General features: G+C 35.7%; 1 protein-coding gene and 1 pseudogene across 13 annotated transcripts in view; one reads left to right on the top strand and one right to left on the bottom strand.

Moving 5' to 3' along the window:
* ZNF644 (zinc finger protein 644) overlaps positions 1-27176 on the top strand; it is a 103334-nt gene that overhangs the window by 19221 nt on the left and 56937 nt on the right. For 9 of the 13 annotated variants that reach the window (XM_061121408.1, XM_061121415.1, XM_061121416.1 and 6 more), the window contains one exon: positions 15316-15376. The exons of 2 other annotated variants lie outside the window; for them this stretch is intronic. In XM_061121408.1, coding sequence (XP_060977391.1) covers positions 15333-15376 — 44 coding nt within the window. In that variant the 5' untranslated portion in view covers positions 15316-15332. Of the gene's footprint in view, positions 1-9888; positions 10936-15315; positions 15377-27176 lie in introns of those variants that run through there. 2 more of the 13 variants (XM_061121414.1, XM_061121407.1) reach the window with 2 other exon arrangements.
* On the bottom strand, positions 20570-24582 carry LOC133040240 (ferritin light chain-like; annotated as a pseudogene).

A 27176-nucleotide genomic window follows, 5' to 3' on the forward strand; every position in this document is an offset into this window, starting at 1 on the left:
CTTTTTCATGATTTCTATCTCCTTATTCATATTTTCTGCTTGTGAGACATCCATCTTATATTTTTCTTTAGTTCTTTTGACATAGATTTCCTTTAGTAGTTCTTAGAACATGTTTAAAATGGCTGATTTATAGCTTTATTCACTGAGTCCAATGTTTGAGTTTCCTCAGAGACAGTTTCACTTGCCTTTGTTTCATGTGTATGAACCATACATTTTTAAAATGTCACTTTTTGGTTGCTGTTGAAAGCTACATTTTAAATAATATGGCAGCTCTGGATGATTGGATACTCTTTCTTTCCCAGCATTTGTTTTTGTTACTGTTTGTTGCTGTTAGCTAGTTTAGTGATTTTTCAGAACTAATTGTGTAAAATATATATTCTTTGCCTTGTGTGACCACTGAAATGTCTCTACTCAGTTAGCTTAGTGGTCAGCCGATAATTGGACAGTGATTTCCTTTAGTGCCTGAGACGAGTAAGTTCCCCAGTTTTGTTTAGAGGCTCTGTGTGTGTGTTTGTTGGGGCACAGCTTTAGCACTCACCCAGGAAATTTGTTGCTCGCTTTGCCCTTTGTTTCCGGATGGTGCAGAGCGTCCAGGTTAGCCAGAGGTGAGCACTTCGGGCTTTCTCAGGCCCTTTGTGCGCATGTGCGCAGCCCGCAGCTTGTGTGTGGCTCTGGGCATACATTTGACCATGTAGGTTGTCAGGAATATTTTAGAGCTTTTCTAAGCCCCGTTTTTTCTTTTTAAACTTCTTTGTTAGTCTGTTGTTGGTCTCATCTGTTATCCTCTGCCTCAGTCAGCTATAAAGCTATAACATGGTACAATTGCTTGCAGTTGTTTTTGACAAATGCCTTTGGAAAAGGCTTTTTTTTTTTTGAAAATGCTTTTTTTTTTTGCACTGAGTACACTCTTAGGATAGTTTTGGGAGTAGGGTCTTCCAGGAAACCACCAGACATGTCAAAGAATGAACAGTCCTCTGAGGATGCAGTAGTAAAGGAACTCTTGTCCTTTTCTGCCCCTCTTGGGTAACTACCAGACTGCTGGTTTTCACCAGACTTGTGGACTGTTGGTTTTCAAGTCTACTGTGGTGGGAGGATGGGAATAGGGCAGAATCAATGCCACAGTTTGCTGATCTTATCAAGATTAGCCATCTTTCTTGAATAGGCTCTCCCCAGATTGTTGCAAGCCTTTGGTTAATTTCTAGTGTTAGAAAAATGTTGACTGTTTTTGTCAGTTTTCTTTCTCGTGTTATGGAGATGATTTTCGAATGTCCTTATTTTGATATTTTTACTGATGTCTTTCTGCTGAATTTTCAAGGTACTTTTATATTTTAGATATGAGTCTTTTGCCAGGTATGTGATTTGTACACATTTTCTCCAAATCTGTCACTAGCTTTTTAATCCTCTTCATAGAATCTCTCACCAACTAAAAGATTTTGTTTTGATGAAGTTCAGTTTATCAGATTTTTAATTCTAAGGATCATGCATTTGTTATTTCTAAGAACACTTTTCTATCTTTAGAGCTCAATGATTTTTTCTATCTTCTACAAGATTAAGACTATTATATTTTACATGTAAACCTATAATCTGCTTTGAAATCAACACTGATATAGAGTGTCAGATTTGAGTCAGTGTTTTTTTTTCTGTCCACATATATCCAGTTGTTCCAGCACCGTTTGTTGTAAAGACTTTTTTTCTTATTGAATCACTTTTGCAATTTTGTCAAGAAATCAGTTAGCCATCTTCAAGTAGGACTGTGGTATAATTTGGGGGCGGTTACAGAGGGATGGATATAAGAAGAAAAAAATTATTTTCTTATATAGGAAAATAATCAGATCCAAAATGAAAAATCAAGATATGAATGTTTTTAGAAATTGGGGTGGGATTTCACTGGTTCTGTTTTTCATAACATGCTTTATTTTATTTTTAAAATATGTGTTTGTATATATTTGATTAAAATAAAGACAAAATACTATAGGATAATGCTAACACCTTACTTAGGGGAACGTCCAAAGCCTTAAATGTCTAAAAGCCTTAAATGTTTTCAGTTTTGAAACATTTTTTACTGTGGAAAGAATGCTCAGAATAGTACATGGATAAAAGGTCCAACTTTAAGTATTCAAAAATACTTATGTGCTTAATCACCCCTATCAAAAATTAAAACATTGCCAGATCCTCTACTCTCCTTGTCTGCTGGGGAATTACCCTCCCTTTTTTCTGGTACTAACTTTTTTGCCTTACATTTTTGCCATCAAAAAACACATTTTGACATTTTTTTCTGTTAATGAAATTTATACAAATAGATTCTGGCCTTTCCAGCTTTATGTGATTTAGTCCTAATTTATTAATTAATAAATTAATTTTCATTGCTGTACAGTAATTAATACTCCATAGTTTATTCTGTTTGGTGGAAATTTGTTTCCATTTTTATACAGTTGTAAATAATACTGTGCATTTACTTGTACATGTCTCCTAGTACACACATGCACACTTGTGTGTTTAGTAAATACCTAGGAGTTTAACAGCTTGGTTTTAAGAGTGGAGAACCCTGTGGACAAAGGAGCCTTTGGGCTATAGTCCATAGGGTCACGGAGAGTCAGACCTGACTGAAGTGACTAAGCACACAGAGTATATTTATGTTCTATTTCAGAAGCTGTTCAACATTTTTTTTCCTGAAGTGTTGGTAGCAGTTTATAATCATCAACAGAGTTCCTTTTGTACTGTATCTTCTGCAGCACTTTATATTGTTAATATTTAATTTTAGCCATACTAGAGGGTATGTTGTACTTTCTCTTAGTGGTTTTACTTTCTATTTCCCTGACTGCAAATGTGATTGAATACCTTTTTAATATGTTTCTGACAAGATTTTGTAATTACTTTGTGTGTATTTCAAAAGAATGTGTAATCTTCAGTTTTTTGGGTGCAGTATTTATGTGTTTGTTAAGTCACTTTGTTAATCATGTTGTTCAAAACTTCTACATCCGTATCAGGTTAATTTCTGCATACTGGGTCTATGAGAGAGATGTTAAAATCTTCTGCTGTGGTTATGGATTTGCTTTGCTGTCCATTTTCGGTTTATATATTGAAATCTGTATGGTTGGGGAACATAAATTTAGAATTGTTTCATGTTTCTGATGAATTAAAACTTTTACCATTGTTGATTCTTGTTATCTTTGGTGATACTTTTTGCTTTGAAGTCTACTTTTATTGCTAATAACATAGCTACACAAACCTTCTTGTAGTTAGTGTTTGTGTGGTTCGTTTTCTCCCTGCAACCTATTTTAAATTTTTCTGCCCCTTTATGTTTTACAACTGTTTTTGTATACACCATATCATTGTTGTTTTACTTTCAGTCCCATCTAACACTTAGTCTTTTAATTATAACATAAAAATTCATTCGTGTTTCATACATTAATGGTTACAGGGACTTGAATTACCTTATTATGTGCTTTCTGTTTATTGTGACTGTTGTATTATTTTTCTCACTCAAGAATGCTGTCTTTTTTTGTTCACTATTTTTATTACTTGTTCCTTTCCCCATTTTTTTTTTAAACTATCTTGTCTGCTAGCCACAAATCTAATTTTTGTTTATTGGAAAATACCTGTTTTTCATTTTTGAAGAATAGCATCACTGAACATGAAGCTGTTCCAGTATCCATTTTTTTTCTGGTGATAAGTCAGCCATTAGTTGCATTGTCATTTCTCATATATAACCAGTCACTTTTTTCTGGCTGCACTCAAGGTATTTTTTTGGCCTTTAGTAGGTTGACTATGTATGATACATATGTAGAAGTGATTGTTCATATTCATCATACTTGGGTTTGTTGAGATTCTTGGATCTACAAGTTAATATTTTATACCAAATTTGAGATGTTTTTGTTCATTATTTCTTTAGGAAAAATTATTCTGTACCTTTTTTACTCTTCTTGCTCTCTTTCTGTTACATCTTATTGTACATACATGTTGAATTGAATTTCGTCTATTTTGAACTGCCTGATACTGTCCTACTGGTCTCTGAGACTCTAAATTTTTCTTCAGTCGTTTTACTCTGTGTTTTTTGGATTGAATAGTTTTATCGGTCTATCTTCAAGCTCACCAGTTCTTTCTTCTTCCATCTCTAATCACCTCCTTTTGGTGAATTTTTATTTTAGTTATTTTTTTTATCAGCTTTTTCTTTCTTATAGTCTCTGTCAACTCTTTGAATGTGTGTTCTTTTAATTCTCATAACATACTTAAAATAGCTGCTTGGAGTTCTTTATATGCTAACACTTAGATTCTATATTCGTAGTACTCAGAATTATTTCTCTTAACACCCCCTTTTTCCTGAATATGGATCACTGTTTCCTGTTTCTTTGCAAGTCATGTAGTTTTTGCCTGAAAACTGAACTTTATGTTTTAGTGACTGGACTCTTAATGTTCTGAGAATTCTTGGGTGAAGTTTATAGACAGATTTTGAAGCTTGCTTATGGTTGACATATTTCTAGAGATTCTGCTGATTCCCAACTGTTCTGCTGGACTTGGATTCTGTCCTCTGACATTTCAACCTTGTAGGGCTTCAGCTTTTGCTGCCAAAACTGTGCACGGTGGAATGTACCCTGTTGAAAAAACATCACACTCACAGTAAAGCTCTGTTCTTCAAGTGTAAGCTTTCTCTCCAGCCTCTGTCAACTTTTCCCCCTCAACTTCTTCCATTTTCCTCTGTGCATACATAGTTTTATCAGTCATTCAGTGATTTAGGCAAAGTTTATCCTGAGAATTTTTGTTACATTTCTGTTTTGGTTCTCTCACTACCGTGCTTTCTCCATTTAAATTTCCAATTGCTTTTCCATGCCTCAGTTCTGAGCCCTGAGATGATGTTATCTTTCTCCAGAGATAATTTTTGTTTGCTCAAGCCACTTCTGGAGTCTCTAACATTCTGGGATTACCTTAATTACATGTTAAGGATTGAGTTTTTTTTTCTTTTTTAATCTGGCTACTTAGATGTCTTCAGGTGGGGTTGCAATGTATGCAAGAACTTTTTTTTACTTCTGGTTCACTAGAGTATAATCGTTTAGGATCTCGACTCAAAGAGTGGGTGACGTTTAGTTTGGTTTTAACCAATTCTGAACCTTGCGATCTCCGTTTGATCCCACTAACTCTAGAGAAATGTCAGAAATAGTGATCAGTTTCTTAACTGCATCATCTGGATTAGCAAATAAGCCCAAGGTAAAAGCATGCTTAGGTGCTAGGTTTATATCTCTAGGTCTCCATCTTGTCTTGGATCTTGGCCTGATCATTCTTTACTGTTGTATTAGCTTTTTGATGGCACCAAATTGACAGTTTTTAATATTTTGCTGTTTTTTTCTAGTAGGTCTCAGTGAGTCAATTGATAAATATTACCTATTCTGCTGTTATTGCAGCTATTTGAATTGACATGTTTGAATCAATGGATGTAAATGATAGGATAATGTCTCCATCCCTTGGCTTTGATTTTTTTTCTGTGGTGAATTCATTCCTAAGTGTGTTATCTCCACGAGGTGGCAAAGATGGGCACTACCTGCTGTGATCTACATCAATGTCATAGCCATTATTTCCGCGGAAGAGTGTACCTTTCCCAGTAGTCCTTGCAGGTATCATAAGAAGGATTCCAAATTTCCCATTCTGGCTATGTTGCCATCCATTATATAATAATGGTAACTAGGAGCAAAAGGTACTCTGATCAGTCTAGGTATCATTTGTTCATCCCTTGATCCAGGGGCTTAAGATTGGTGCAGTTGTAACACTTACATATTAATACTGTTTCCCAAAGGAAGATACCATTAGCATAAATAGGGGAAAGAATGTTAGGCAAAGAAGCAGATTGTTCTGTAACAGTTTTTATAGATTTACGGCATATCCTGAAAGATTTGATTGTATTGTTGGATCCAGTAAAACTACCTTGCAACACAATTTCATGAGAGATTGCAGTTGACTGATAACTTGTTAAAATTATTTTGCTCAGTTTGTGTATCTCTGAGACTGAGAAACTGACATATTTTCTAGAGTCACTGTTAGTAAAACAATAAAAGAGAATTTTATGCCTCCTTTTCCCATTGTTTTCAGAAGTTGAGAGACCTACATCAGTTGTTAATCTGCAATGACTCCTTCTAGGGATAAGAATAATATGGTATAGGGTTGCTGTATCAGTTGGCTATTGCTGTGTAATAAATTACTCTAGAACTTGACATAAAACAAACACTTATTATTAGAGTAAGTCTGAATCAGGCAGTATTTCTTGTCTTGGTAGGGGCTCATTTAAGTCTGCTTTCAGAACCAGGTCAGGAGAATGATTCTGCCACTGTTGGATGGGGGTTCTCTAGGATGGACTGGTGTGGGACATCTGGGCTTTCCTCTTGTCCTCTAGTAGATTAGTTTGGGTTTGTTCTCATGGTAGTGGCAGGATTACAAGAGAGCAGCAACATACATGGCCTCTTGAAGCCTAGCTCAGAACTGGCTAACTGTGACATTTGCTACATTCTATTTATCGTCCTTAAAAGGTCAAGCCTGGAGTAAACAGGTCTGTGGAAAGATCTCTTGGTAGTGTTAGTCACTCAGTCATGTCTGACTCTCTTTGTGACCCCATGGACCGTAGTCCACCAGGCTCCTCCCTCCATAGAATTCTCCAGGCAAGAATATTGGAGTGGGTAGCCATTCCCTTCTCTAGGAATTCTCCTGACCCAGGGATTGAACCCAAGTCTTCTGCACTGCAGACAGATTCTTTACAGGCAGTCTGAGTGACCAAGGAAGCCCATCTCTTGTTAGGGGAAACTGCAAAGTCTCATTGCCAAGTGCATGAATAGTGAATGGGATGGTACAGAATTGGGGTTATTTTTGCAGACAGACTTTTGATTCATGCTGTAGAATTTTTGATGTTATTTTATTCTAGATTGATCCCCATTGTATTTCAGTAGGAACTGTGTTTAAGAATAGAAGTTGTGACAAGTGTAAATTAAATACATTCATCTGTCCAGTAGTCAAGATGACTTATACTTTTTCATGGAATGTGTCTGATGGGGTTTTGTAAGCATTGTTCATGGACAGTGTTATCAGTTGTAGGTAATTGTAATGCCTGTTGTAGTACCAGTTGTAAGTATTAATAGATGATTAATTTATACTGTTACTCTTGATTATAAATGACAATTTTTTGTGTGTTTATCATTATCATTCTAACCTTAATTTGACTTTATTTTGCCCTGCATATTATTCTTTGCATATTGTGATATTTTAAACAGATTTATTGAAGTACAATTGATATATAATAAATCACACAGGTTTAAAGTGTGCAATTTGAATAGATTTGATATCTGTATATACCCATGAAGTCATCACAAGATAATAAACATATCCTTTATCCTCTGAAGTTTCCTTGTGCCCCTTTGTAATCTTTTCCAATTTATTGCTTCTTCCCTAATGCACAATGCTTTCTGTCACTTGATACATTAGTTTGAATTTTCTAGAATTTTATGTGGATGAAGCTGTGCATTGTGAGATCTTTTTGTCTGCTTTTTTCCACTCAGCATGATTGTTTTCAGATACATCTGTGTTGCATGTGTCATTAGTTAAATTCTACTTTGTTCATTGTATATAACTTAAGGCTTTATATGTTGTTGGATATTTTCCCCTCAGCTTTTGGCTGTTATAAATAAAGATGATCATTTGTATATAAGTCTTTGTGTGAACATATGCTTTGTTTCTTTGGGTAAACACCTACTAAGTGTTTGATATTTTAAGATATGGTGATACAGTTTTTACAAAGTGATTGTACCATTTTATCTTCCTGCATGTGTGTGTTAGCATTTCAGTTGTGTAGTGATAACTCGTTGTGGTTTTAACTTGCATTTCCATACTGACAAATGATACTAAGCATGTTTTCATGTACTTGTTTTTCATTCATGTATCTTTGATGAAGTACTGCTTCAAATCTTCTACCTGTTTTTTATAATTGAGTTTCTTTTTGTTATAATTGAGGTTTTAAAAACAGATTTGTTTATTGGTGGATATAATGACACATTTAAAGTGTATACTATGATAAGTTTATATATATATATACACACACACACAACATACACTGAGGAAGTCATCACTACAACCAGGATAATGAATATATTTATCACCCCCAAAAGTTTCCTCTTGCCACTTTAATTCTTTTTTTTTCAGCTGCATCCCCCTTTTGGATATGATCTAGATCTGTAGAATTTTGTATTTTGTGAAACTGAAACTCTACCATTAAAACACAGTTTTTTATCCCCCCCCCCGCCCCCCGCCATCCTTAACCCTTGGCCGCCACCTTTCTGCTCTTTTGTTCTGTTATCTTGACTATGTTAAATACCTCATATAAGTGAAATCATACAATATATATTTTGTAATTGGCTTATTTCACTTAGCATAATGTCCTCAAGTTCATCCATGATGTAGTGTGTAACAGGATTTTCTTCATTTTTAAAGACTACTTAATATTCCATTGTATGTATATGCCACATTTCCTTTATTCATTCATCTGCTGCTGAGCATTGAATTTGCTTCTGTCTCTTGAATAATGCTATAAGATACATGAATATACAAATATCTCTTTGAGATCCTGTTGTACTTTGAATTATTTTGGTATATATCCAAAACTAAGATTACTGGGTCATATGCTAATTCTGTTTTTAATTTTTTGAGATACTGCTTCACTATTTTCTGTAATTGTACCATTTTACATTCCCCCCTACATTACACAAGAGTTCCAATTCTCTGTATCCTTTCCAGCACTTATTATTTTCTGTTCTTTTGGTAGTGGCCATTCTGTTGAGATATGAAATATCTTATTGTGGTTTTGATTTGCATTTTTCTTATGATTAGCAATGTTGAACATCTTTTCATATATTCTTTGGACATTTGTATATTTGTCTGTTCAGATCTTTTACCTGTTTTTAAATAGGATTGTTTTTGTATTTTTGTTGTTGAGTTGTAAATGTTACTTACATATTTTGGATATTTAACCCCTTACCAAAAAAATGATTTGTAAAAATTTTTTCTCATTCTGTAGATTGCCTGTTCACTGTATTGATTGATTCCTTTGATGAAGAGGAATTTTTAATTTTGAGGTAGTCTGCCTTGTCTATTTTTGCTTTTGTTGTCTCTGCTTTTGGTGTCATATTCAAGAAATCAATGTCTAAAATTCAGTGTCATGAAGCTTTTGGCCTTTTTCTTCTCAGGATTTTAGCTGTCACGTTTAGGTCTTTGATCTATTTTAAGTTTATTTTTTAATGTTGTGTTATGTAAAGATCCAACTTCATTCTTTTGCATGTTTTGATCCAGTTTTCCCAGCATTGTTGAAGAGACATCCTTTCCCTGTTGTGTAGTATTGACATCATTATCAAAAATCATTTGACCACACATGCATGGGTTTATTTCTGGACTCATTCTTCTCTTTTTTTGGTTTGTATGTCTGACTTTATGTCAGTCCCACACTGTCTTGCTTACTGTTGCTTTGTAATATGTTTTGAAATGAGAAAGTGTGAGAGTTAATATGTTGAAACACAACTGATATTTGTGTGTTGTTTTTATATCCTGCAAAACTGCTGAGACCATTTACTAGCTTTAACATTTTTAAAGAATCTTCAAGATTTTCTATGTATAAGATCATGTTATCAGCAAATGGGTGACTTTACTTCCTTGTTTCTATTGTGTGCCTTTTATTTTAATTTTTTCCTGTCTAATTGCTCTGGTTTGTACTTCAAGTACTGTGTTGAATAGAAGTAGCAAGTGTGGGCATCCTTACCTTCTTTTTGCTCTCAAAGAAAAAGCTTTCAATCTTTGACTAGAGTATGATATTAATGGTGGACTTTTCTCATGTGACTTTTACTGTGTTGAAAAGTAAAACACAGTTTTACTTCTGTTACTAGTTTACTGCATGTTTCTACATGAAATGATTTTGAGTTTTGTCAAAATTTTTTTTTTCCATCAATTGAGATGGTCACGTGGTTTCTGTCCTTCCTTCTATTAATGTGATGCATTTCATCAGTTGATTTTTGTCTGTTGAACCATCCTTGCCTTCCAGGAGTAAATCCAATTTGGTCATGGTGAATATCATTCAGTTTGCTGGTGTTTTGTTGAGGCATTTGGCAAATACTCATATATGTCTGTAGTTTTCTTGTTGTGTCTTTGTCTTTGGTATCAGCATAATGCTATTAACCTTAATGAGAATGAGTTTGCATATGTTCTTTTGTGTTCAGTTTTTGAGAAGAGTTTGAGGAGAATTCTTGCTTAAATAGTTGGTAGAATTACTTAGTGAAATCACCTGGTTCTTCATTTCTTCATTGAGAGGGTTTTGATTATTGCATCAGTCTCCTTACCTAGTTATAGATCTGTTCAGATTTTTTAGTGCTTCATGATTTGGTCATCATAGATTGTGTTTTTATTGGTATATAATTGTTCATAGTAATCTCATAATTCTTTGACATTCATTGTAATGTCCCCTCTTTTATTTATCATTTTGTTTGAATAATCTCTCTTATTTTCTTAGTCTAAATAAGAATTTGTCAGTTTTGTTGATTTAAAAAAAACTCATTTTTCCTCCTATTTCTGTTCTTTATCACTGCTTTATTATTATTTCTTTCCTTTTACTAACTTTTGGTTTAGTTCTTATTTAAGTATAAAGTTAAGCTGATGATTTAAGATCTTCTTTTTTTAATGTGAGCATATAAACTTTCCTCTTAGTACTGCCGTCACTGTATCCCATTAGTTTTGGTATATTGTGTTTTCAAAATATTTTCTAAATTCCCTTGTGATTTCTTCTCCAACCCATTGGTTGTTTAAGAGTTAGTTGTTTTGTTTGCTGTATTTATGGATCTTCTTATTTTCCTTTTGCTGTTGATTTTTCGTTTCATTCCAGTGTGGTGAGAGAAGATAGTTGGCATGAATTCAGTCTTAAATTTGGTAAGACTTGTTTTGTGGCCTACCTTACATATATTTTTGCTGTTATCTGCATTTGGGGTTTCATTCTGAAGCCATTTCTAATTTGTCAGTGTTTAATTTTCTAAAATATATTCATGCCTTTTCTGTACACTGAAAATATTTGAAAAATGAAGACATTACTTATTAGAAATTTTAGATTTATAGAAAATTTGAATAGAAAGTATAGAGTTCCCACTCTACCCTTCCTCCCCCTTGGACACTTTGTTTTCTCTATTATTAACAGCTTACTTTAATATGTTACAATTGGTGAACCAATATCATTACATCATTACTAACTAAAGATCATAGTTTATTCAAATTTTCTTTGTTTTTACCTAATGTTATTTTTCTCTTTCAGGATCCCACTCAGGATACTGCATTACATTTAGTTGTCATTTCTCATTAGACTTTTTAAAACTGTATTTTCAATGACTTTCTCAGTTTTGAGGAATATTGGTTAGGTATATTATAGGATTCTCCTCTATCAAAATTTGTCTGATGTTTTTCTCATGGTTAGAGTGGGATTGTGGGCTTTAGGGAGGATATATTTGAGATTTTAGTTTGCAGCTTTCTCTTAAAATGTACTTTATGAGATAAAACCAGCTCTATCAGTTACTTAAGTATTTTTTCTGTATCCCCTTCCAGTATTTGCCTAAAGAATATCCTAATTATATTATACTTTAGGTATGGATTTAAAGGGAACTTTCTGTCTAGTGTTAGTCACTCATCCCTGTCTGACTCTTTGTGACCTCATGGACTATAGCCCACTGGGCTCCCCTGTCCCTGGAATTCTCCAGGCAAGAATACTGGAGTGGGTTGCCATGACCTTGTCTAGGGGATCCTCCCAACCCAGGGATCATATGCAGGTTTCCTGCGTTGCAGGCAGATTCTTTACCATTTGAGCCACCAGGGAAGCCTACCTCCTATCAAACTTCTTTATAAGATACTCCCTTTAAACAAGATAGTGTTTATAGTGGCCTGGTTTGTCTCTTTGAGGAACAAATACAATTAAAAGTGGGTTTTCCCCAGACTGAAATTAAACTGCTAAACTGTTAAAAGTATCAGCCTGCCGATGTAAGAGACATGGGTTCAATCCCTGGGTTGGGAAGATCCCCTTGGAGAAGGGAATGGCTATCCACTCCAGTATTCTTGCCTGGATGATCGCATGGACAGAGGACCCTGGTGGGCTACAGTCCATGGGGTTGCAAAGTGTCAGACACGACTGAGTGACTAGCACACAAATTCAAAAAATTAGTTACTGTGTGTAGTATTTGTATATGCTTTTGTGCAAACATGCATATTTTTTTGTATTAGTTGGTTAGGGCCACTGTAATAAAAGACCACAGACTAGGTGACTTAAACTACATAAATTTATTGTCTCACAAGTCTAGAGGCTAAAAGTCCAAGATTTGAATGTTAGGTTTGGTTTCCCCTGAGGCCTCTCTCCTTGCAGATGTCAGTCTTCTCACTGTGTCTTCACAGGGCCTTTCCTCTGTGCCTATATCCCTGGTATCTCTCTCTTGTTAATTAATGTAAGAACACCAGTCATGTTGGGTTAGGGCCCCATCCTTATGACCCTGTTTAACCTTTATTACCTCCTGTCTCCAAATATAAATTGTATTGGGAGTTAGAGCTTCAACATACAAATTTTATAGGGACACAGTTCACTTTGTAACAAGTTTTATGTAGTGCTTCTGATTTATCTCCCAGAGAACTTGCCATCTTCAGTATGTTTATTTCCTAGGCTGCTCTCACAGATTACCACAAACTAGATTGCTTGAAATAACAGAAATTTAATTCTGTCAGTTCTGAATGCCAGAAGTCTGAAATCAGTATCACTGGGCAGAAGTCAAGGTGTCATCAGTGATGTTCTCTGTATAGGAGAATCTGTTCCTTTCCTTGTCCCAATTCCTGGCTATGGCTGCAGTTTTCAAGGCCAGTGTTTTCTAATCTCTCTGCCCTGACTTCACCTTCTCTGTGTGTCGTCAAATTTTTCCATATCTCCCACTTTGTAAGTGATTGCATTTAGGGCCCATGTAGATAATCCAGGATAGTCTCTCCATCTCAAAATCTTTAACGTAAATCACACCTGCAAAGACATTTTTTTCCCTCTTGCCATATAAAATAAACTTCACAGATTTGAGGGAGTAGGATGTGGATATCTTTTACAGGACCGTTTTTTATCCTATCATACTGAGCATTTCATAGTAGTTTTCTGATGTTGTCAGTTTGATTTATGATTTAGTTTGTAATAGGTCTCTAGATAATTTTGGGTAGGTGAAGGCTGGTGGCAATGTGTGGCAGAATATTTTCATCTCTTCTAAACATTATGTGAGAAACTGAAGGTCTGTGTTCTCAGTGGGTGGTCCAAGAAGTATCAGCATTAGCATGACCTTAGGAACTTCAGATATCTAAAATGGTCAGCTGGACTTCCCTTGTGGCTCAGCTGGTAAAGAATCTGCCAGCAATGCAGGGTTCAATTCCTGTGTTGGGAAGATTCCCCTGGAGAAGGGAAAGGCTACCCACTCCAGTATTCTGGCCTGGAGAGTTCCTTGGACTGTATAGAGTCCATGGGGTCGCAAAGAGTTCGTCAGACAGGACTGAGTGACTTTCACTTTGACAATCTTAGACTTGCTAAATAAGGAATTCTGAGAGTAGAGCCTAGCCATATTTGCGTAATAAGCCTTCTGGGTGATTCCTACGTACATTGAAGTTTGAGAACCACTTTTCTAGACTGTAGACATTATTAATGTTAAAACCATATTCACCTTCCTCTCCAATATTTTTTCTGCTTAATGCTAACACTTAAATTAGTCTAGCATTATTGTCCACAAACTGTTTTCTGTAGAGATAGAAACATGTAGTGCCAAATCTTAGTACTGTTCCTCAGTGAAATTAATTCATTTACTCAATAAAAGTTTGCACTGGGCTCATTCTTGTTAGTTGTATGTTTACTTAGATGTAGTCCTTTTATAAAGTAACGTTACTGACATCCAGAAATGATAGGAATTTTTTCTCTAGTCTTTAAACATGTGAATTAAATTCATTAGACTGAATTTTACTTTCCTATCTTCTGTATCCTATGTACATGTGGGGATACAATGTAAAATATCTAATCTTTCATTTTGCCTACACTACATTGTTAGGCTTTTATTATGTGCATCCAGTGAAAGTGCTGAAGTGAGGTAAATTAATTATTATGCTCAATGTGTCCACAGTGTAGCTTAGAAAACCCACAAGTAAACAGTTTATATAGAGCTATCACTAGTTGCTATTTGAGAAATCACTAGTTGTAATTGAGAAACACAGCTTTACATAGTTGAAGAAATTAAAGAAAGATCTGCCAGGGTGACTAAATATCGAAAAACTAGTATAAAGGTGTTAGCAAGGTTAAGGAGAAATAAAAAGTAAGTATAGTTCACCATGCGAAAAGGCTGAGAGAGAGCTTAGGGGCTCTTCTGGGAGTTGAAGGGGTTTAGTAGAAACATGAAGTGAGGAAGAGAGTAAAGATTGGAGAGATAGATGAGACTCAGGTCACTGATGAGTACTGTGAAGGACTTGAGGCATAGATGTGATTCTTCAGGGTAGTCATTGGAAAATGATTACTTGCAGCGTTTGGGACGGATAAATTCGGTAGATAGGGAGTCTAGAAACACAAGTTACAGTAATCTAGGTGAGAACATTAGTAGCTGTGGTGGCGCTGTTTTTTGAAAATAAAAATTCAGAGGAGTAACAAGCTGATTTTCAGGAACGGCAAAAGCTGAAGTGTAGAATTCAGAGTAGGATATATTAAAGTTTTAGAATTTGTGAAGTGTGATAAAATTAGGGGTAGGTGGATTTTTGACAAGTAAATTTTCAGTGGAGTTAGGCTGAAGGTGTCATTATTACTGGATTGAAGGTTAAATTGAGGAAGTAAGAGAGTATCAATATTCACTATTCTCTACAATAATCTTCCCTGGCATTTAGTAAATATTTAATCAATGTTAGCCATTATTATGGCTACTATTAACATATACTTTTATGACATCTCTTTTTTTTTAAACTTTTTGGTGTATTTTTGGCATATATGTAATATTAGATAAGCATTGACATAGATAGAAGTGTGTGTTTTATTCAGAAATATTTTAATTCTTGCTATTTGCCACACTATTAATATTAATGGAAACAAGAGCACTAAGAAGTTTGTTTTTCGTTTGAATAGATAATTATTCCTCAAGTAAAGGTAGCTAGCAATAGTTTCTTGAAAGTTACTGTAACAATTTAATTTATGGTTTTTAATTTAAAAAATAGTATATCATATATATATTCATTCATACCTGAAGCAGAAAAACTAAATGATTGCCTTTACATGTATTCTTTCAGGTTTGATTTAATTTCGAATGAGATTGTTCTTGCAGCGAGATGTTAATAAGACAAAATCTAGGTAAGTAGAAGACGACTTTGTTAAATATTACAAATCAAAATAGGAATAATACAAAAATTTATGTTTAAAAAGCATACCTCCAAATCCAAAGCAATGAGTCTTTAAATAAAATTTTGAAATACAAAGAAAACAACTTTTTGATACACTTGGTCCATTTGATTTGATGGAAGTAAAAACACAGCTGTCAAATAGTAGAACTACATTCTTAATTTTCCTCCTTTTAAGCTGTGATTAACTTAAGTATGCGGTTTCCAGTGACCCTTAAACATGTTTGAAAATCAAGTTGATATTTGGTTTAGCTACTTGGAATCCAGCTCAATAAGAGATTTGCTTAGATTTCTTCAGTGTTTCCTTCTTAAAACTTCTTGAGTCATCTTTGCTTTTGTGAAATTTACTTTCTTATTTCCATTAACAAAACACTTCCACAGTTATTTAAATTTGTCAAATTATGACTTTTTACAGTAATATGTTTAGAGTTATAAATGATTGTTTTAATATTTTTTGTATTTCTACTGAATGACTTCTGGTTTAGCATTCATATTTATTTTAATTTTTTAAGACTGTTGACTTCAGAAAATTGAATTGTGATCATGTACTTCTGGTCTGATATGTGAAATATTGCTTTTTTAATAATATAAATTGAGATGTTAAAAGGATACATTTACTAGTCTGTTGGTAAGTGAACATGGCTTCAGGATATAAACAGATGAAAAAGAATACTTTGATTACATTAAAATTAACTCTGGTCTTTCTGAATCTAACTAGATGTTTCAGCTGTCAAAGCCGTGCTGACCTCAGTGGTTTAAAAAAGCCTGGGATGAGAAGTGCTGTTCAGTAATGTGCAGTGAGATGGTATATTCTCAAGTAGTGGTTTAGTCATAGTTTGAAGGGAGGTTTCCATTTTATTGGTATTATGGTATATTCTCAAGTAGTGGTTTAGTCATAGTTTGAAGGGAGGTTTCCATTTTATTGGTATTATGCTGTAATAATAGTGGTGATTTGGAGAATACTTACTATATTAGGTGCTTCTCATGCCTTATTAGTCTTTACAGTACATCTTATAAGGTAGATACTGATGTCTAGAAAATTTTTATCTTTTGGTTAATAGTGAACTATTTCCTTTTTTTTTAAAGAAACTATTTTCACAGCACTTATTATAAGGAACACTTGCCTATATATCTTTCTGAAGCTAGTTGAATACACTGTCTACTAGGGTGTTTATTCTGATTTCTTGAGAAGGCAATGGCACCCTACTCCAGTGGGTGCCTAGAAAATCCCATGGACAGAGGAGCCTGGTAGGCTGCGATCCATGGGGTTGCTAAGAGTCCGACACAACTGAGCGACTTCACTTTGGCTTTTCACTTTCATGCATTGGAGAAGGAAATGGCAACCCACTCTAGTGTTCTTGCCCGCAGAGTCCCAGGGACAAGGGAGCCTGATGGGTTGTTGTCTATGGGGTCGCACAGAGTCGGACACGACTGAAGTGACTTAGCAGCAGCAGCATTCTGATTTCTTTCAAGTTAGATATTGCTCATGGGATGACACTGGTTTTAACTTACTCTGGTTTTTTGTGTGCTCAGTTGCTCAGTCATGTTGACTATTTGTGGTTCCATAGACTGTAGCCCATCAGGCGCCTCTGTCCATGAAGTTTTCCAGCAAGAGTATTGGAGTAGGTTGACATTTTCTCCTCCAGAGGATCTTCCTCACCCAGGGACTGAATCCAAGTCTCCTGTGTCTCCTGCATTGGCAGGCGGATTCTTTACCACTGCACCACCATTATATTCCAGCACAATTACATATGCATTTTCTTTTTTGTTGAGGTATAATATACATTTTTATTAGATTAAGTATGGTAAAATGTGGAAAATTTAAAGTGTAGAGCTAAATAAGGTTTTTACATGTATAACCACTGTGTAATTTAAGATGTAGAACACTGTCATTGTCTCAGAAAGTTCCTCGTGCTCTTTCCTTTCCAATCCAGTAGTCTTTCCCCCATGGTGAGCATCTTTCTAAATTCTGTCAACATAGCCTAGTTGTGCCTGTTTTTGAACTTTATGTACATAGAATTATATAATATATACTCCTATATCTGGCTGTTTTCATTCAACACAAGTGTTTCTGAGTTTCATCCATGTTGTTGTTTTAGTAGTTTATTATGTTTATTGCTGAGTAATATTCTATTGTGTTAACACAAATCTAGGTTTTCTCTATGATTTTGTTTCTTGTATTCTCCGTGTCTCTGACCTCACCTGCCAACTTTCTGCATTGCTTTCTTTCCACTAGTTGTCTCCTTCTTTGTCCCCTGTCACCTGCACAGTAAAGTGTGAACTCGTAGCATGTTATATCATTACCTCATTGCAGCTTTTCTAGAATTATCTGAATAAGCATGATGTTTATGTTCTTAGTTTTAGTTCCATGTATATGTTGTCATTCTTCTCCCACCCTCTTGTCTCCCCAACTGCCAATATATTTTCTCCTGGTTGTCAGCTTATCTTTTGAAATAGTTCATCTCAAGCATCATCTTGTCCTTTGAGCCAGACCTGTCCATTCCACAGTAGTCTGTTTTCTTTACTAGACTGTGAATTCTTTGAGGGTATATACCATCTATATCTTATTTATCTTAGTAGCACAGTGTCAGAATGCTATGTGAACTTAGTGATTTATTACACACAGAACAGCCAGTAGAGTTCTCTCTCTAATAAATAGGGGTTCAGAGTACTGGCTGGAATGGGATGAGGGCATTGCACTTCAGTTGCTGTTAGACTGTAAGAAGGAGCCAATGAAGGCAACCCAAAGATAGGCAGTTTGGAAAGAGAAGTAAAATATCCTCCTGGTCTTCTTTCAGTCCAGTTGGAATAAAATGGCTAATAATGTTCTTAGTCCAGATGTTAAGGAATATTGAGTGTCATCGTTGGTTTTGATTATTCTTTCCAAATAAAGGCATTAATCCATGTTATGGAAATTGGAGTGTTTGCTACTAATATTTTCTTTGTGAGTTTCTCCTAGGTAGACTAATACATAGAAATCCTGATCACATCTTTAAGAAGTGAAGAAAACTTTTCTCATGTTCCTGAGGGTAAAAAAACTACTGGAGAGGAGGAAAAAAATTGAATCATAGTCTGGAATTGTAATAACATTATTGATTCCTGTGACTTAGGAAGCTTGTTATTTGCTGAGAAGTATTTTTAAAGATTTTGTCTTATCAATATATTTGGTAATTTATATAAACATTTTACTTTCTTAAGAAATAAAACTTAAAAAAAATTTAAAGCATTTTGCATTAGTTTTCTTAATTGAGGTTTGAAGTTGGGCTAGTTGGGTTGGCCATCATAGTCACCTGGGGGGTTATTATGCCTGAAGCTTTATTGCCTTCTAGCAAGTCCAAAGGAAGGAGAGGTTCTCCCCCACTGGGATCAATTTGTTGCATTCTCTTTCTGCAGCTTCTGCCATTAAGTTTGAAAACAGAGTTGGGCATTGACCCCATCTCATGCTGTTCCTTCTGTCTCCTTACCTGTAAGGATTTTTCTTAGACACAGATTCTTATTGAATATAGAACCTTGGCTGTTTCTTTTATTTCATCCTGGATGTGAAGTATGTTTAGTTCTCTTATTGATAAAAGTTTACTCTTGAGATTGCCTGATTTATGTGTCTCTAGAGGTGTTAGACCAGCTTTTCTTCTCAGAGGCTGATAGGTATACCTCAGTTTCAGACTCTTCCTCTTCATTTTGTACTTCAATATTTAACACAGCCAGATAGTGCTAAACTTTTTCATTTTGCATAATTCTTGAATCCAGGGATTTAAAGTTCTTTATGGACATCTCATATTAACTTTATTTCTGTAACTAACCTTTCTGTGCTTCTTTCTTTAGTAGCACTGTAGAGGTGCTTCCCATTGTTGTACTATGAAAAAGAAAACTTTTTAATTAATAAAATTGTTCCTCATTCTAAATAAGATTGCACAATATACATTAGACCTTTTCCAAATATATTGCCAAGTAACATATAGTATTTTCAGAGCTTTATTTTGTACATAAAAGCCACATTTGCTTATATGTGTGAGCAAATAGTACAGAAATGCTTAAAATAAGAAGTTAAACTCTCCTCTCACTCAGCACCATACTCCCCATACTCAAAATGGCTGGTATGTATTCTCCATTGTTTTCTGACTGTTTACTGATACATCTTGGACAGTTTTTCATATATGCGTTACCTGAGCTATTTTATTGAGGGTCTTACAGATCACTTTATTTATTTTATTTTTTTTTTACCATTTTTTTTTTTTTAATTAGTTGGAGGCTAATTACTTCACAACATTTCAGTGGGTTTTGTCGTACATTGATATGAATCAGCCATAGAGTTACACGTATTCCCCATCCCGATCCCCCCTCCCACCTCCCTCTCCACCCAATTCCTCTGGGTCTTCCCAGTGCACCAGGCCCGAGCACTTGTCTCATGCATCCCACCTGGGCTGGTGATCTGTTTCACCATAGATAATATACATGTTGTTCTTTCGAAACATCCCACCCTCACCTTCTCCCACAAAGTTCAAAAGTCTGTTCTGTACTTCTGTGTCTCTTTTTCTGTTTTGCATATAGGGTTGTCGTTACCATCTTTCTAAATTCCATATATATGTGTTAGTATGCTGTAATGTTCTTTATCTTTCTGGCTTACTTCACTCTGTATAATGGGCTCCAGTTTCATCCATCTCATTAGAACTGATTCAAATGAATTCTTTTTAACGGCTGAGTAATATTCCATGGTGTATATGTACCACAGCTTCCTTATCCATTCATCTGCTGATGGGCATCTAGGTTGCTTCCATGTCCTGGCTATTATCAACAGTGCTGCGATGAACATTGGGGTGCACGTGTCTCTTTCAGATCTGGTTTCCTCAGTGTGTATGCCCAGGAGTGGGATTGCTGGGTCATATGGCAGTTCTATTTCCAGATTTTTAAGAAATCTCCGCACTGTTTTCCATAGTGGCTGTACTAGTTTGCATTCCCACCAACAGTGTAAGAGGGTTCCCTTTTCTCCACACCCTCTCCAGCATTTATTGCTTGTAGACTTTTGGATAGCAGCCATCCTGACTGGCGTGTAATGTGGTACCTCATTGTGGTTTTGATTTGCATTTCGCTAATAATGAGTGATGTTGAGCATCTTTTCATGTCTTTGTTAGCCATCTGTATGTCTTCTTTGGAGAAATGTCTGTTTACTTCTTTGGCCCATTTTTTGATTGGGTCATTTATTTTTCTGGAATTGAGCTTTAGGAGTTGTTTGTATATTTTTGAGATTAATCCTTTGTCTGTTTCTTCATTTGCTATTATTTTCTCCCAATCTGAGGGCTGTCTTTTCACCTTACTTACAGTTTCCTTTGTAGTGCAAAAGTTTTTCAGTTTCATTAGGTCCCATTTGTTTAGTTTTGCTTTTATTTCCAATATTCTGGGAGGTGGGTCATAGAGGATCTTGCTGTGATTTATGTTGGAGAGTGTTTTGCCTATGTTCTCCTCTAGGAGTTTTATAGTTTCTGGTCTTACATTTAGATCTTTAATCCATTTTGAGTTTATTTTTGTGTATGGTGTTAGAAAGTGTTCTAGTTTCATTCTTTTACAAGTGGTTGACCAGTTTTCCCAGCACCACTTGTTAAAGAGGTTGTCTTTTTTCCATTGTATAAAGAATTTGGATTGGCAGACTCCTATTCAAGGAGTTTAAGTATGAGGAAGTGCTGTGGTCAGATCTGGGTTTTTGAAATGTGGAGAATTAAAATGGAGAACAAATTAGTGAAGAAACTAGATTGGAATCAGGATGACCAGTTTGTAGGGCGAGGCTGCTGGCCTGTCTTTAGAGTGGTGGTAATGGAAGAGATGTAATTCGATTTGACAGAGATTTAGACGAGAAAATAGGTCAACTTTGGTGTTTAGTTGTAATGAAATTTTGGTGGTAGGAGAGTAAGGAAAGAGTTGAGGATAATATCCATGTTTCTGGCCTGGCAGTAGTACAGTAATTAGATAGGAACTGGGGAGAAGAAGCAGGTTTATAGAGAACAAGAGTGAAATTTTAGCTATATTGAGCTTGAAGAGCATTAAGTAGCTCAAGACATTTCAGTGGAAATGTCATGTGGCAGTTAGTTACAAATGGCCTATAACTTAAAGAAGATCTGAGAGTCATCAGCATTAAATCTTCATAATACCTCTCAAATTAATTTTTTATTTTGATATCTCTTTGTAAGATAGCTCTGCAAAGCATCTTTGTGAAATAATTCATTTGACCTAAAATTTTTTGAAAATGACTTGGTCTATTTAAATTTATAAGCTGCTATTTTTATTAGAAATTCTGGTCTGTGCTTATTCTTAATTAAACAAGATTTAATATCATTAATGAACAATTAATCATACTGTTGATTGCCATAGTCTTACCAAAGATACTTGAACAGCCTAAGGATACATTATATTAAACATGTTAAATCTTGGGTTTCCATTAATAGTGTCTAATACATAAATGTGAGTTCTGATATTTGATGATGTAAGTAGGTATTTTCCTGCCTGTGTAACAGTTTAGGTTAAAATGGTCATGAAATCTTTAGCTTAATTGTGATTCAGCAAATTGTTAAGAAAAAAGGTATATGTCACAATAGGACTTTGCCGACTTGATTCACCATTGTATACTCACTGTCTGGAACAGCTCTTAGCACAGAGGAACTCAATAAATGTTTGTTGAATAATCAATTAGTGTTTGTATGTAGCATTCTTACTCCAGACGTTAAGGAAGACTCCCTTTAACATATCTCATAGGGCAGATCTAACAGTGATGAACTTTCTCAGTTTTTAATCTTGAACTGTTTTATCTCCTCTTTCAATTTTGAAGTATAATTTTGCTGGGGATAGAATTCTTGATTGACAAGTATTTTCTTTCAGCACTTCGTAAATATCATGTCATTGCTTTCTAGCCTCCATAGTTTCTGATGAGGAATTACCTTCTAATCTTCATATAGACCTCTTGTATATGACCCCTGCCTCTCCATTGCTGCTTTTATTATTCATGCCTTCTCTTTTAATTTTGACAGTATTATATTAATATGACTTTGTCTTGATCTCTGTATTTATCCTATTTGGATTTTGTTGAGTTTCTTGTTTGATTAAATTCATTGCTTCTCAGGTTTTGTATGTTTATGGCCATTAATTTTTGAAATATTCTTTCTGCCTCTTGTCTCATCTACTTCTTTATCTCTCATTATAAATGTGTTGGTACACTTAGTAGTGTCCACAGGTCTCTTAACCACAGTTCATTCGTCTTTATTCTTTTTTCTACTTCTCAGACTGCATAATTTCAGTTGACCTACTTTCACAGTCACTGAATGTTTCTTCTGCTTGCTCAAATATACTTTTGAAAGCCCGCTAGTGAATTTTTCAATTTAATTATTGTTTAGTCCTAGAATTTTGGTTTAGTTCCTTTTTTTTTTGCTGCAGAAATCTTTATTGTTTCCATTTGGTCCAAGGCTTGAGAGAGGGCGTCAGGGTGTTAAAATGTTGCCTAATGGCTGCAGAGAGGGCCTTCAGGCAGCCCTGATATGAGGGAAGCTCCTCAGAGGCCACTGGGCTCTAAAGGCTTCTAGTCCTGCTTGAGGGTGAGCCTTTTGAAGAGATATTCACCCAACCCAGCCTGGGGACCAGCCAGCCTGCAGAGGTTGGTCAAGGGGTTGCCCATCTTCTTGATGAGTTTCACCTCCTCATCTAGGAAGTGGTTCTCCAGGAAGTCACCCATGTGGGGGTTTGCACGGGCAGAACCCAGGCCACGCAGATGCAAAAGGGCCTAGTTCAGGTTATTTTCTGTGAGAGGGGTGGCTTCCGTAGCGTCCTGGGTTTTACCCCACTTATCTTAAGACGGCTTCTGCAAGTCCAGAAAGAGGGCGCAACTGCCATGCTGGTTTTACCTTTTCAAGAGATGCTCCATGCACTCCCGCTTCTCCTTGGCCGATTTGTGAAAAATGTGGCCCACACCCTTCAGAGCCATATCCTCGCAGTTGAAATAGAAGCCCAGAGAGAGGTAATTTTAGGAGGCTCACAGATGCATGTTGATCAGGCAATTGAAGGCAGACTCCACCTCAGTGAAATAATTCTGATGAATCTGGGAACTCTTGGTTGATTGGCAATAAGGAGTTAAGCTCAAAAAATGGTGGCTGGTCATGGTGATCGTGGACAGCTTCTGGTTACACATGGAGAAAAGGTTGGAGGGTGGTCAGAGGCTGGTGCACAGGAGCATCCCTGGGTCTGTTCTGTCCAAGCACTGTTGAAACGACTGCCAAGTGCACTTCCTGTTTAGTTCCTTTTCATAAGTATTTATTTTATTTATTTCTCTTTATTGATATTCTCTATATTGACACACTGTTCTCCTGGTTTCCTTTAGTTCTTTCACCATGATTTCTTTTATCTTTTTGAGCATGTTTACAACTGCCAATTTAAAAACTTTGTCCAATAAGTTCCTTCATAAACAATTTCTATTGATTTTTTCCCCTCTGAATGGGACATACTTTCTTTTTTCTTTAATGTGCCTTGTAATTTTTTTCTTGAAAGTTGGACTTTTGAAATAATATAACGTGGTAGCTCTAGAAATCAGGTTCCTTTCTCTCATGGCTTCTTGTCATTACTTAATTTGGTTTATATCATTTCTCTAAAATTTTTAACTGTATTTTTGTCATGTGTCTCTGAAGTCTCTGTTCCTTTAGTTTGTGGTCACCTGCTGGCCCAAAAAATTTCCTTAAAACGCCTAGAACCAAGAAAAGGAAAAAAAATAAAATAGAGAAAAAAATGTAAGAAGATAAAACTTTTTCCAGTTATTGCAGATTGACTTTATTTTTAGATTCTTCTCCAGTTCTTAGCCATGTTACTTATAACTCTGCATTAGCCTTCACTTCCTGCTCCTATTGAGCTTGAAGATTAGCTAGAGGTGGAAGCTTAGAGTTTTTTCAGGTCTTTTCTGAACTAGCATTCTGCTCTAGGCATTGGCGTGAGTTTCTGGATTCCCAGTTTTATACACAGACTTTTCACAGCCCTCTTCACCAATGTATTTCTTTTCAGCTTTTCCTCCCAATCTTTCTAACATCCTCTGATTTGCTGCTTTTCTGTTTTGAGGCATTTTTGAGTTAGATGAAACAAAGATGGACATTTCTTCAGTCTTTTATCCAACTTTTAGACTGGCCAAAGCAAATACACATACTCTTTTGGAACAAAGTCTGCTCTGTTCTTTGGAGAACCAGGTCCTCAGAACAGTAATGCTGAGTAATGTCTTTTTTACTTTTGCTGTGCAAGAGGTTGGAAATAAGCTAAGTTAAAATGTCACAAAGCTCACCTACCATTTTTTTTTAAGTTTTTAGTCATTTTTATTCTAAATTTTAAATTTATAATTGATTTTAATTTTAAATTAAAATCCTAATTTAAAAATCAATTGATCAGTTGAAACTGACTCACAAGAAATAAATATCATGAGTTTGAGGAGCCATTATTTTATCTTTGTCATCATAAAGATAGATATTTGGGAGCATTGTTTTTTTTGTGTAATAGAATTCTGGATATGTCTCTAAGCTAGACGAGGATGTACTGCAGGTTCATAGAGCTGAGTTACAGTATCAGATAAGCTCCAACTGTGCTTGTCCGCTCAGTTGTGTCCAACTCTGCGACCCCATGGACTATAACCCACCAGGCTCCTCTGTCCATGGGGTTTTCCAGGCAAGAATACTTGAGTAGGTTGCCATTTCCGTCTTCATCTCCTACCATTTTAAAATTGGTTTTTCTTGATTCAACATTCACTTTGTTGCTTCAGTCCATCTACTGTTTTCCAGAGTTTGGAAAAAGTTGTTTCTGACAGTTTGGGTTTTTTATTTTTTATTTTTTCCTTCTGATCTTTGAAAGGACAGGCCCTTGAATTTTCTTACTGTGTTCATCAGAGTTCTCCAGAGAAGCAGAACAAGTAGAGAGAGAGAGAGAGAGAGAGAGTGTATGTGTGTGTGTGTGTGTGTGTGTGTGTGTAAAGAGATTTATTTCAAGAAATTAGCTCATTTGAAAATGAGGCTGGAAGTCCAAAGTCTATAAGGTAGGCTAGCAGGCTGGACACCCAGGGAAGCGCTGATATTACGATTCAAATCTGAAGACTTTCAGGCTAAAGACTTGGGAAAGAGCAGATGTTGGAGCTCATGTCTCAAGGCCGTATGCTGTAGAATTCCCTAGTGCTCAAGGGAGTCAGTTTTTCATTCTGTCCAGGCCTTCACCTGATTAGATTAGACCCACTCACATTATGAAGATAATCTGTTCAGAGTATAGCAATTTAAATGTGAATTTTATATATAAAACCTTCACTGAAATTTCCTGAATGATGTTTGACCACATATTTGGATACTCTGGTCCAGCCATGTTGACATAAAATTAGCCATCACTCCATTTTAACTAACACCCTGCAATTGATCTGTGTGTGTCTTATCTTGTATTCTGTGACCTCACTGTTCTCACTTCTTAGTTCCAAAGGTTTTTTTTGTCTACTTCTTGGAATTTTTTGTGTAGGCATTGAGGTGTTACGTGCAAATAGGGACAGTTTTATTTTTTCCTTTCCAATGTATATGCTTTTGTTTCCTTTTCTTGCCTTTTTGCAGTGGTTAGAACTCCAGTAGATATGTATAATTAGAGTGGTAAGATTGGACATTCTTGCCTTTAGAAGATTTTAGAAGGAAAGCCTTCAGGCTTTGTACCATTAAATGTATGTTAGCTGTAGGTGTTCTTAGATGCTCTTTTTCAAATTGAAGTAGTTTCCCTTTATTCCACATGCTGAAAATTCTTACCATGAATGAGTGTCAGGTTTTCAATTGATATGCTCATGTTATTTGAAATAAATTTCCAATTTGGAATTCTCCAGTGTTATTTAGAATAATTTTCCAGTTTGGAAGTCTCCAGTGAAAACTTCTTGGCCTACAGGTTTCTTTTTGGGGAGTTTTACAATTTAAATGCACTGCCCTTAGTAATTATTGGGCTACTTAAAATTAATTTCATATTGAATGAGTTATGGTATGTTGTGTTTTTCAAGATATTGGACTTATTTCATCAAATTGTTAAAGTTAGTTTTGTAAAGTTCTGCATCAGTTTAGTTCAGTCGCTCAGTCGTGTCTGACTCTTTGCGACCTCATGAGCCACAGCACTCCATGCCTCCCTGTCCATCACCAACTCTCAGAGTCCACCCAAACCCATGTCCATTGAGTTGGTGATGCCATCCAACCATCTCATCCTCTGTCATCCCCTTCTCCTCTTGCTTTCAGTCTTTCCCAGCATCAGGGTCTTTTCCAATGAGTCAGCTATTCGCATGAGGTGGCCAAAGTACTGGAGTTTCAGCTTCAACATCAGTCCCTCCAATGAACACCCAGGACTGATCTCCTTTAGGATGGACTGGTTGGATCTCCTTGCAGTCCAAGGGACTCTCAAGAGTCTTCTCCAACACCACAGTTCAAAAGCATCAATTCTTCAGCACTCAGCTTTCTTTATAGTCCCAACTCTTACATCCGTACATGACCACTGGAAAAACCATAGCCTTGACTAGATGGACCTTTGTTGACAAAGTTAGGTCTCTGCTTTTTAATATGCCAGTATGCCCTTATCATTGCTATAATGTCTATAGGGTATATGGTGTTATCTCCTGTTTCATTATTAAATTGATCACTTTTGTTTTTTAAAAGTCTTTATCATTCTTTCTAGAAGTTTGTTAATTTTATTGATTTTTTTCATATAACTAGCTTTTTGTTTCAGTGATTTTTCTGTTTTCAGTTTCA

The sequence above is a fragment of the Dama dama genome, chromosome 20 (assembly GCF_033118175.1).
Source record: "Dama dama isolate Ldn47 chromosome 20, ASM3311817v1, whole genome shotgun sequence".
NCBI lineage: Eukaryota > Metazoa > Chordata > Mammalia > Artiodactyla > Cervidae > Dama > Dama dama.